This window comes from Bombus huntii, chromosome 10 (genome assembly GCF_024542735.1).
Source record: "Bombus huntii isolate Logan2020A chromosome 10, iyBomHunt1.1, whole genome shotgun sequence".
NCBI lineage: Eukaryota > Metazoa > Arthropoda > Insecta > Hymenoptera > Apidae > Bombus > Bombus huntii.
In genome coordinates, this window is record NC_066247.1 from 8,363,588 (window position 1) to 8,375,704 (window position 12,117).

Below are 12,117 nucleotides of genomic sequence, written 5' to 3' on the forward strand. Positions count from 1 at the left end.
AACCATCGCTCTCGTCGTTCCATCCGTCGATGCGCCAGCGACGCGCCGAAAACGATGCGATTACGCGATTCCCGTTTCGCCAGGAACATCTGTACGGCCGAAGTAAAACTCGACCGATAAAGCGGCCGCGTAGGATTATAAATATTTGATCTGCTTCATTATGCTATCGATTCGCGACGCGGTCGCCGACTCGCGCCCGCCCCCGACCTATTATTACAGCTTATTAACGGTGGATCAGAGGAGCCAGCTTTTCAGCCGCTCTCGTTTCCGCCGCTCAAGGACTCGGGAATATACGTTTCAATCATTTAACTATTTTCCTATAGAGTGAAGTTAGGTTGGGGTTAGATATAGACCGATTTATATCTGTTTGCCATGGAATGATTATATTCGTCTGTCGTCGGTATTTACGGTTAATTAATAAAGCGGATTCAAAGCAAGATATATTTCATCTCACGCATTTGCCAAGGGCGTAAAAATCTGCGGATTTTTAGCACGAGTTCGCGCTTTAGGAATGCTGCTTCGAGACTGTTAAATATCCATTTGCGTTTGATAAATAGGAAAGCTTTCTGAAAAGGATCTGTAATACGAGACACGTCGTTCAGAATCTGTAACCAGCGATCGATATCAGATTCCAGGAATTACGCAATTTTAAGGCAAACAGAACATCCCTCGGGCCAATTAATTGGACCCTTAGCTCCGGAGAAACGTTTGCGTAACCTTTCAGTCGTCGTCGATCAAACTATTAATAGGACGTATCGCGATCGTCTCGCTTGATCGGTCATCGAATGATCCGGTCGATCGTGGACAGAGTTGGAGGAGGGTGGGAGGATGCCACGGGAGCGCGAGTGTCTCTCCAATTTCGTGGAAAGAATCGATCATCGCCGGCAGAGCAGCGGCGTCAATCTCGTCGAACGATTGGGCCCAAGCTAATTCGATGATGATCGGAGGGAAGCTTGCAACATAAACGCGAATCGAACGACAAACAAGGTAGAACAACGCGATGATGCGGCGCATCGAGAGAGAAAAAGGATGAAAAATCGCGACAGAAGAGGAGACAGAGACAGCGTGCGTAGAGGACAAAGGAAGAGAGAGTTGATTGGAGGAGAGGGAGGGCTCGGTATTGCAGGCTCATCCGCCGGTTACGTTCGATTGGCTGGCAGGGCGGTAGGCCAGCAATTACCTAAATGGTCGGGTAAACAATATCCGTGCGCCGAGTTAAGAGCGGCGGCGGTAGCAGCAACAGCACCAGCACCAGCAACAGCACTAGCGGAACACCGTGAACGAGCGACAGTAGCAACGGCAACGGCAGTAGCTGGTTCCTTTATCCGTCGGTCGGTTGGTCGGTCGACCGACCCGTCGACCGGTTGGTCGAGTAGCCAACCGTATAGTATTGGTTCTGGTTTACTCTCGTTTCCACCATGAACCAAACAAAGAACCACGGACGAAGAGACGAAAGAGCGAACGAGAAAGGAACAGAGTCTCCGTTGTATAATATGTACGCGTCCGTGTATACGTGTACGAGTACAGAAGGAGAGAAGAGAGATAGAGTTGGAGATACCCACCATAGCCAGAACGATTATACTCCCGGCACGATTACTGTACACAACGATCCTGGAGGCGCACCACGCGCCCCGCCCCCGCCGGCGAACACACCAAGATCATCGACAAACCCGGCAGCGTTTCACGATCACGAATACCGAGAGCGAGTAAAGCGTGCAACTCCTCCACACACATTCTCCGGGAAACGTTGAACGATGGCAACGTGCGTGGAGGGAAAAGCGTTCCTCCATCGACAGCGTCGGCGGCGGCGGCGGCAGCGGCGGCGGCGGTGGCGGCGGCGGTGGTGGTTAAATCAAAGACAAACCACTTTAGCCGGTCGGATCGCGGGACGGGCTGAGAGTGGGGTGAGAGTGGGCTGGATAGACGGTAGGAGAGGGAGGAAAGGTAGACTCTGTGTGTACATACCCGAGTATCTGGCGAAAGCTCGCTCGTGGGGCCGCGAAACGTCTGCACGCGGCTCCGTTTCGTGTTCGTGCCCATCCATTCAGTCCCGATGCCGATGTCTGAGTACGTCTTCGTATTCGTGTACGTTCGCGCGCACGTGAACCAACACACGCACGCGCACACCCACACAACACACACATACGAACCAACACTGATCGCTCGTGGTACCCACCACGAACAAGGGGTAGCACGTGTGTGCGCGCAACCCCCGCGGAACGCAGACGTGCACGCCCCTCGAACCATACCGGAATACTCTGGTAAGCCAGCAGGGGTTGGACACGCCTATTCGAGGCGGAACAACACCCCACCAGAGGGTTCGTTGCTTTCCGCTACGACGACGTTCCTACGACGGTTCTTCGCTACTAATAATACGCCGATATACCACCTATTCAGCCACCATGGCTCTACGTGGAAGTCCCGAGAGCAGATTTTACGGGACGCGTGCGGCTTTTGCCTACCAAAGACACTGCTAATCGCGCGACCGACCACGCTGATCGCTTGGACCCCCGGCGCGACGATACCTCTTTTTTCGCTCCCACACGGTCATCCGTGAACGTCGTTGGTTGTCCCTCGCGGTGCGCGGGCCAGTTCGGTGAACAAACTCGAGGCGTGATACTAACCGGAGCCGTCGGTGTATTTCGTGTAAGGATCGGGAACGGTGTGTAAAACGACAGTTGAGGAATTAGTGATGATCCACCTGGGAAAGTAGAATGTGATATTATCGTCGTCGGTGTAAGTGATGCCTCGAAGAATCAGGATGTTGCACGCTGTTTGAAAGATCGACGCGGATGTGCACGTAAACAAGCGCCGGACAAGTGTTTTCTAGCAACGAGACGGAATGGAGGATCGAGAGGTGAGGTAAAGAGGAATAACCGCGAGGGTTATGTGGAGGATGCAGGAAGGCAGGACCGTGTCGCCTTTAGGACCGGTCGTCCTACCGCGGGAGGAAGCGGATATGCGTGCCGGGCTCTCGCTACCGCCTCAAGAAAGGAGGCACGTGTTGCTCCACGTACGCACCAGCGAGCCTTTTGTGCACTACGACAACGTGCGTCAGCAACACTCGCCGTCGACCTCGCCGATCCTGCGATCCGTCGACAAGGATCAGTTCCACGAGATGGACGCGTCATCGGCCAGGGAGAAGAGGATAGACACCGAAGTCGAGGAAGAAGAAGAGCAGGACGAGGAGGAAGAGGAAGACGGGGAACACGAGAGGAACGTTTCCGTCAGGAGAAATATCGTCGAGGACGAAGAAGACGACGAGGAACAAGAGGAAGAGGAAGAGGAAGTGCATCCTGGGAATAGAAACGGAAGCTATCAGGAGGACGAGGAAGTAGAAGTGGACGTTTGTCGAGACGAAGTGGACGAAAGCAACCCCAGTAGCCCGGTAGATTTAACAGCTCCTTCGTCCAGGGGCGGCGGATCCGATCAGTTCCTTAACCCGTTCGCGAATCGAGGCGTGCATCCTTTCTCGTGTGTTCAGACTGGCGGACAAACCACTGGCCACGGGGCTCCTGTGTACATATCCGCGCATGCCGCCGCTGCTTCCACGGTGATGACTGTCTGTACATCCGGAAACGCAGCCCGAACGACGGGCACGTCGACCGGCAGCATCACCACGACTGCCAGCACCGTACAGGCGAACAAACGATGCCTGGCATTCTCCGTAGAGAATATCCTGGACCCGAACAAGTTCACCGGCGGACGCGTCGTTCACAATCGCGTTCAGCACCGACGACATCGGCGGGCCGACAGCGTGCACGAAGGTGATTAATTATCCGCTTTAGGATCTCCATTCGGGCTGGATATTTACATTTTCTTTGACGTTCGTGGATAAAGAATAAGAAAAGCTGTAACATTGTTTTGTCGTTGTGCGATAATCGGTATGCTTGGTGCAGCGACGATATAAATATATCGTCGCTGCTAGTACGAAAAATTAAGAGGGAGATTTGATTCGTTTAAATGGAGTTGACGAATATTGGTCGTCACGAATATCGTCTACGCGACAATGACGATACGCCAATCTATCACAGATACAATATACCGTCATCGTCTTCCATAAATTTCGTCTGAAAGATCGTCGCGACCGATTAATTGGAAAGAATCTGTCGCGTTCGAGTGACTCGCAAAGTCTCCTAATCTCCGGTGGCTTTTTCTCCGCGAAGCTGCATGTTTATTGCTTCCTCCTTACTCGAACGGGTCTTCCTCGCCTTGTAACCGTTCGCCAAAACATGGCCCAGCGGGCGCTCTTTTTTCTTCGAGCGACATATGGACCTCGTCTCCCGCGAGATCCCATGATCTTGAAAGTGATTTTTTCGTCTTCGTAAACCGGGTACATCTTTCCTCCTCTTCACCGAACCTCGTGACGCGTGCTGTCTCGCTTCTTCCTCGTTCTAACTTTAGACGCTAGAAGGATAGCTTGTTCTCCATGCGTCTTGCAATTTCGCTCGTTTCAGAGTTATTTGCGTGTACGGGGATTCCGACAAAAGTGATGATGTAGACGCCTTACTGGGAACACGGGAACCAGACCGGTCAAACGTCGCGCAGTTAACGCAGAGGCAACGTTAGAGGAATCTAATGCCATTCTCGCGCGACTCGTTCCGTCGTTATCCGCTTAAACGCGTCTCGCGTAGCCTTGAAACCATTTAATCAGCCACTCGAAGAAAGCAAATTCCATTGTTCGCGTCTAACCTTGATATCGAGCTTAATTCGTCCAAGTTTTGTACCGCCGATCGATTGACAGGTAAAAAATAACCGATATGTTCTTATTTATAATAAACGCGTCTCGCGAAGGCCCGAAACCATTCGATCGGACGTACACCGAAAGTAAACACCATCCTTGACGTCTAACCACGATATCGAACGTAATTGATGGAAATTTTGTATCACTGATCGATTGATACGAGAATAACGATTAGAAAAAATTCTGATTTATAATAGACATGAGTGAAACAAGGACGGTAGAAATTCGCACGTTTATTAAATTCTTTCCCACAACAAGCGATCTAATCCGAGCGGGCATCTGCCGCGGAAAGCTTATCTTCTCTCGATGATCGAATTGAGAGTCCGCGCGCCGAATCTCAATTTCACAGTTGACTTTCGAATTTAATGGAGTCTGGCGGACAGATAAGAGGAAGAATCCCGGGTACCGATAACGCGGTAGGAGAGGACGAAGAGGGTGAAACGACGTAGAAACAGAGGAAAGGAACTCACCGTTGGCTGATGTAGGGGGTTATAGACGCGGGGAGGGGGTTCGCGAGGGCGGGCTGTCGGAGCGTGACAAATTGCTCCGCTAATCTGCGTTAACCAGTCCTTGAACCCCATCATTATCGTCCCTTTATCCCGGTACGGGACACTGGCTGCAAACGAAATCAACCGACGCTGTGGACCGCATACGTCTTCGACCTCCGAAAATCGGAAAAAACGATCCGATGGGCGCGAAGGAAAGTCTGTGGATGGACGATGAGAGGAGAGAACGGTATAACGAAAGAGCGAGGCGATTCCTTGGAGGATCGATCGTGGCGATGAAATCGGGATTACACGATTCTCAGGCCATCCATCTTCCAGGGTGGTCAGGCCACCCATTAAAAGTGCATCAGAGCCAGCCGGCCGATCGGTGAAATCCGTTTCGACTGCTGCTAGCGGCGAACGGTGTCCGCCCCCATGGCAAATCCGGCGACGGAATAATATCGTCGGTTGTTATGATAATCGCGCAGCATCGCGGCGTATCGCGTCGCATCGCGCCAAGCCGCCCAGAAAATTGGCTCTTCTGCATCATAATGACTTCTCTCTCTCCCTCGTTCCCTCATCGTCCCCGCGTTTCATCCCGCCACACTACGCCCTGTCCCCCTTTTGCACATGCCACCGATCGTCGTCGGAGAAGTTCTCTCTCTCTCTCTCTCTTTCTCTCCCTCTCTCTCTCTCTTTCTCTCCCTCTCTCTCTCTCTCTCTCTCTCTCTCTCTATCACCCCTTCGAAAGACTCGGCGATTCGAAGTCTCCTGGATTTTCCGCTAGATTTCTAGAAAAATTGTAATTACCGGCCGCTACCTCGCCGTTAGATACCGTTAAACGCCACTTCTTGTGTTTTTCTTATCGAGACCGGCTAGATGGTATCGTCGCCGCTCGTTAAGAGACCGATTCCACTGTTGTACCGGTCGAGCCATTGTTCCTAGACTGCGGACGCGTCGCATTGTTCCTGCACGGGGAAATAATATGATAATTGCTCGTATTTTCCCGCTACCTCCTCGCGATAAGGATAACGCGTGCGAAATTTGTGGCCACTTCAAAATAAGAAAGTACAAGCTCCTTCGTAATGGTCGGGGAGGGTCGTTGGAAGATAAAATTCAGAGAATCGCTTTTTAGACAATGGAGCGTAATATAGTGGACTTGTTCAACGGGAGATAATTAGACTACAGCTAACGAGAACAATCGTGTCGAGCCTGCTGTTTAGATCGTCGCTAACGAAAGCAATTTCGACCCCCTACAGTATCCATCAACACCACCGAGATATTTCCAACCCCACTGATTTTAGACAAGTGACCATATGTTTCTAACCTCTGGCTTTGGCTTTTACGAAGCCGTATGTACGAAAAACCGAGATGATTATTCAACTCTTACCATCCATAATCTTGGCTGTCGGCTAATAAAACAAACAGCACCGTTCAATCGAATCGATCACGATCAACCGGCTCGTTTATCTTTCCCCGTTGGCTGAGATTCACACCGATCTCAATATCGTCCGTGGCATCGAGAACGTTTCTAGGCTTCGATCCAAGAGACACGTCTCGCACGCTCTGCCAACGTCATCATCGGCGGCGATCCAAAGGGGAGTGCGCGCGTATTCCCAGATCGCCGCGCTCGTTGTCAAACTCTGTCATTGTGCTTAATGAGGAAAACCGAAATAAGTGTTCCTGACTGTGTTGATGTCCCCTGTGCCCCCTTACGGTGCCCCTGGGGAAGCTACAACCCCCGCGATCGGTTCCCCCGCGTTGGACCCGTGATCATGCTTAATGAAGAAGATCTAAACAAGATAAATGGTTTCGAGCGGTGGTACCGCTATAAAAAGTCGATAAACGCGATAAGAGGCGATTCATTATGGATGCGTTCGAACTTAATTGACCGAGACGCTTTATAACGGTATATGTCGGTGTCGCGTACGATCGATTCGACGATCGTCAATTACCAAGATGCATGGAAGATAGGTCGATCGCATGGCTCCGAGTCGCTGAAAAATTCATCGTCTCGCTTTTTCCCCGAATAATCAGAGAGCAAAGTAACCCGCGAACACGAGATCGGTCAGCATGAAAAACGTAGTAGCACCTGGTGGCCGATGAAAAGAGACGATCGAGGAACAATATAAATTACGTGATTCAATTAGACGCAATCAATCGGAGCGTACACACATATAGGAAAAGAGAAGGAGAAAGGGAGAGTTGTAGCCTGTGGCTCACGGTGTGGAGCTGAAAGATACGAGGCCGATGGCGGAAATAGGCAAAGAAAGAGGAAGCAAAGGAGGAAGAGAGAGATGATAGTCGGTCGGCGGCCTGTACGACGGGGCAAGAACGATCGCGCGTTAACGAGATACAAATCCCATTACGGCGTAAACCTTCTCGATCCGTCGCCCCCTACGGACTTGCAACCCCCAGGCACAGTGCTAGGCTACGGGCTATGGGCCACGAGCCACGCCAATTCGGATAAAGTTCCACCGTCTCGCTCTTTTTCCTTTGCTGCTCTCCGTGTATCTTCCTCTCTTCTCTACCGATACACCCTGTGCTGCTCCTGTCCTCTCCGTCCGTCTCTTTCAATCGCGCGCCACTGCCAACCTCTCTCCTTCTCTGTCTCTGGTTTTATCCGGAAACCTACCCCACCCTCCTCCCCCAACCTCCCAGGGGCGCCCCAGCCTCCACGGACCAGAGCCAGGGAATATCTGTCCCCGGGACATCTGCGTGCTGATTGAATCTCCAATCTCCTCTCTCATTGAGCGACCGATTGGCCGCTCTTTCTCTTTCCCTCGTTCCAGGCGGCCGGCTGGTCGGTCGCTTCCTCTCTATGAGTTTCGCGCGTTTCGATCGTTCGTCGGCTAGAGAGATCGGTTGGTCGGTCGGTCGGTTGGTTGGTCGGTTGGTCGGTTGGTCGGTCTGCCAGTTTGCCCTATCGTCGCTGGGATATCTTGCTTGGAATACCTTTTCGCGATTACGGTGTCTCGAGCAAACAGAAATTAAATTAAATGCGGCACGATACGCGGGACCAGCTTTTGCGGCCGCACCGACGACACGCTCGTTAAACTGATTGCCGTGGAACGTAGCACGGCCGCGCGTTTCGAACCCTGTGACTGCGGTTCCGCGATAGCGGTGATGGGATGAAAGGGTTCCTACACGAGGTTGGGACTTCGATTTGGTTATACACTCTTTCGCCTATTTTTCGCTCCGATAAATGGAGATCATCTTTTTTTTCACTTTTTCCGTATAATACGGTATCGAATTCGAACGGCGCATCTTCCGCGTCTCGATGTGAGGACAGGGTGTGAAACAACGGCCGGGATCGCGTTACCGCTTTGTCATGGGTAAACCGACACCCGCGGCGCAATTTTATACCCCCCGTGGTGTAATCAATTTTCGTCACACAACACCGTATCGCTTTCCTTGCTACGGCAATCTTCCTCCGCGAGACGTTCCCCGCCGCTGATCCTCTGGTGTTATTGCTATTTTCAGATGGTGACTCGCGGGGCGAGTTCGCCTGCGGCAGTGGCCAGGAAGACGAGGAGGGCACTCCGGACACGGGAATGGAGGACATGGACGAGGACCCTGACGAAGAGGACGAGGACGAGGACGTGGAGATGAGGGTGACGGATCAGGAATCCTCGAACGCTGGACGGGAGAGTAATACCACCACAACGAGCAACGTTCCATCGTCGAACTGCAAGAAGAGGCAGTCCTCCTCATCCTCGTCGTCGTCCAGCAGCGTGCAAGCGCAGGGTTGCCAAGGTCAAAACCAAACCAGCCAGAATGGAACCAGCGGAAGCGGTGGCACAGGAGGCAAACCTAGAAGAGCCAGGACTGCGTTCACGTACGAACAGCTCGTCGCTCTGGAGAACAAGTTCAAGACCACTAGATACCTGTCTGTCTGCGAACGTCTGAACCTGGCTCTGTCCCTTTCGTTAACGGAGACCCAGGTGAAAATTTGGTTTCAAAATCGGCGAACCAAATGGAAGAAACAGAACCCAGGACTGGACGTGAATAGTCCCACGGTGCCCACCACACCACCACATCCTCCGCCTTACGCGCCTGCCTTCCTGTTCGCCACGCATCCTCATCAACACCCGCTGCCACACTCGCACACACATCCCCATCCTCACGCCCACGTCCATCATCCGCCGCCCGTGCCACCGCCGCCACCTGGCTATTATCACCCAGCCGCGCCACCTTATCCTCCGACAGGGCCGACGTTCTTCGGTCATCACCTATCCGCCACCACCGCCACGGCGTCCGGTCCTCCACCCACCTCCACGCCATCCTCCACGGGCTTGGCATTGTCGACGCATCCACATCCGCACACGCATCCGCACGCGTAGCGAACTCGACAATCCATCGCGCGGACGTCGTCTTCGCCTTCGTAGTCGTCGAGGTGTGTGCTGGTTGGTTCGACGTTGAGGTCTTGAGAAGTGCAGATTATCGATGAGGAGAAGAGAGAGAATGTGATTGGTATGAAAGAGAGAATATTGTTATATATATATATATACGTTTTGAGTATCGATGGCGTTGCGGCGCATTGTGTAGATGGATATTTGGATAAAATAAAGAAGGACGGGGGTGAAGAGACTGCGTTTGGTAGGTGAACGTAAGAAGGTGGGGCATGTAAGATGGTGTATGATAGAGGTTTGCGAGTCGCTTTAATTACGTCGACCAAGTGTCTCCTGCGGATTTTGATTCTAGCTTCGTTATTTGTAGATACGTCTTACGTTATGTCCTGAGTGTCAAATTCGTCGAGATCTGCACGAGACACTGTTATATAAATGTATATACCGTGGCGAGAGAGACCACCAATTCCGTTCTTCAATTCCGGGCAGCACCATCGAGGACTCGAACTAAAGGAAATACGCTCTCTGGCTCGTGAAAGTAAAAGTCCGTAGGTTCGAACTCGGATATTTCGTCCGTAGTTTCCACTTCGTGTCCGTTGATCGTCGCACATGGGACGTTTTCGATAGGGTAATCGGTTTACGCGGGGTGAAGTGCGGAAAACGAGCATATCTCTTGGAGGATATTGTCGGGTCGTTTAAAATTCGTCAGCATGCGAGAGAGAGGGGAATCCGTCGGCCAAGCGGTAAGATAAATACGCGGTGATACGCGGCCGAAGAATAACAGGCGCTCGATTACAGCTCCGCGCGTAAACCGCCCCCCTTCCCACCCCTTTTGGCTCGGGTATAATTAAAAAATTAAACGAACGGAGCAGCGAGCGTCGGCTTATTTCGCATTTCGACGCCGATATTCGCGATGACGTTTGTATACGGGCAACGATGACTGTGAAACATGAGTGTAACCAGAGGAACGAAGACAGAGCGAAAAAACAAATGAAAAAGGGGGGAAACGTGAAATTAAAGAGCTGGAATCAAAGCTGTACTTCTCGTCGAGCGGAAACACGCGAGCCTCGTCGTTTTTTTTTTCGCCACCTTCGTTGTAACATATGTCCGTTGGTCGCAGCAAATGAGAGGCCCGCCTCCCCTTTCCGTTTTAAAAACGAAGTAAACTTCATCAAGGGGTTGCGAAAAAACGAAGAAGAAGATGAAAAGAAAGGAGAAAACGCCGGTAGCTGTAAGGTGTGCGTGAGAGTAAACGGAAGAGAAACGGTTGGCCGGGTGTGTCTGTTGCACGTCGCGAATGGATGAGCGCGAAAGGATTTAGCGAGCAAATTTTTTGTGCTGAACTGCAAAAAAATGAACCACGTCGGAACGCAGTGGAACGTTCCTGTGTAAAATAAAATACCGTACGTTACACTCGTAAGCCTTTGCCAGTAAATACACGCAGATTATCCCATACAGCATACGCGCAGCACCAACGAAAGATCGATCACGTCTGTACTCGATACAGGTGCAACTGCAAATCGAGCATACTTTGTCTATTATGCGTTCCCATTTTCAATGATCCTGTAGAATCATTGTTATCACGAATCCTCTTCTAAGTTTGACTATTATACGCCCTCGATTTCAGTTATTCTATGGAACCATCGTTGTCCGTTTACGTGTACTTTACGTATTGCGTGTTCCAATTTTCCATTACTCTATGCGACTCGTCATTGCAAAATCCTCGAAATCTATATTTCTCTTATTTTCGCTCGACTATGTCCTTCCATCCTCCAACCTCTTGAATAATTTTCCTTCGTGAGAAATTACGTATCCCGAAGGTTTTCATACTTTCGTATAAAACAACTAACATCTCTCGAACCATACTAAAGTAATTTTTAATCAATTTCGTGGGACTGAAATCCTAATCGTCCCTCGGGTCGGACAGATTCCGTCCGTTTTTTCTCGATCAACCCTCGTTGCGAGGATAATCGTTTAAACGGTGTTACACGTACAGCCAACGTTTTCGTAAGAAATGGAAAGACGACGAACAAGAGGAGAACGCTAAGTGAGTCGAGCCATTAGAACCGAATGGAAGAAGAATATTCAACGCTTTGAGCGGTTACTCGTCCAAACTCATCCAGCCTTCCACGCACGGCTCGTGATATACAGCGGCGGTTTGTTGTCGCCCATCCTCAAGGCAGCCACGTTCAATTGACGGAAAATCGCTCGCGCCTTGCTTTGATGCCGAAATTAGAAGACACGAGGCGGAGCTCTGATTTGGTCCGCGGTAAAGATGCGAATATAGACTGCCTGTGGGACAATGGCGGACCATTGACACACAGAAATCAGTATCTTTATGAATCAGCACAGTGATTCGCTTGTATCGTTTTCTTCTTTTACACTACTTTTTATAACGCGTTTGCTTACACATTCGAGGTCAGTCTGGTTAATTTGAAATCGACGAAGTACCACATGGATCTTGAAACTAAAATTTTATAACTATTCGATATACAAGAAGTTATCAAAAATCATCACACGAAAAAGGGATAATAGAGGA

General features: G+C 50.9%; 1 protein-coding gene across 1 annotated transcript; it reads left to right on the forward strand.

The window, feature by feature from the left end:
* The first annotated feature begins 270 nt into the window (after positions 1 to 270).
* Positions 271 to 10,991, forward strand: LOC126870703 (NK1 transcription factor-related protein 1). The gene is made up of 2 exons (XM_050628654.1): positions 271 to 3,767; positions 8,713 to 10,991. The coding sequence occupies exons 1-2, from the start codon at positions 2,888 to 2,890 to the stop codon at positions 9,570 to 9,572; spliced, it is 1,740 nt and encodes a 579-aa protein (XP_050484611.1). The 5' UTR covers positions 271 to 2,887; the 3' UTR covers positions 9,573 to 10,991.
* Positions 10,992 to 12,117: the final 1,126 nt, after the last annotated feature.

What these genes read in the sequence shown, in the direction of transcription:
- LOC126870703 (XM_050628654.1), top strand. Translation starts at nt 2,888, where the DNA reads ATGTGGAGGATGCAGGAAGGCAGGACCGTGTCGCCTTTAGGACCGGTC. An exon ending in GGCCGACAGCGTGCACGAAG is followed by an intron (nt 3,768 to 8,712) that starts GTGATTAATTAT and finishes TGCTATTTTCAG; the next exon opens with ATGGTGACTCGCGGGGCGAG.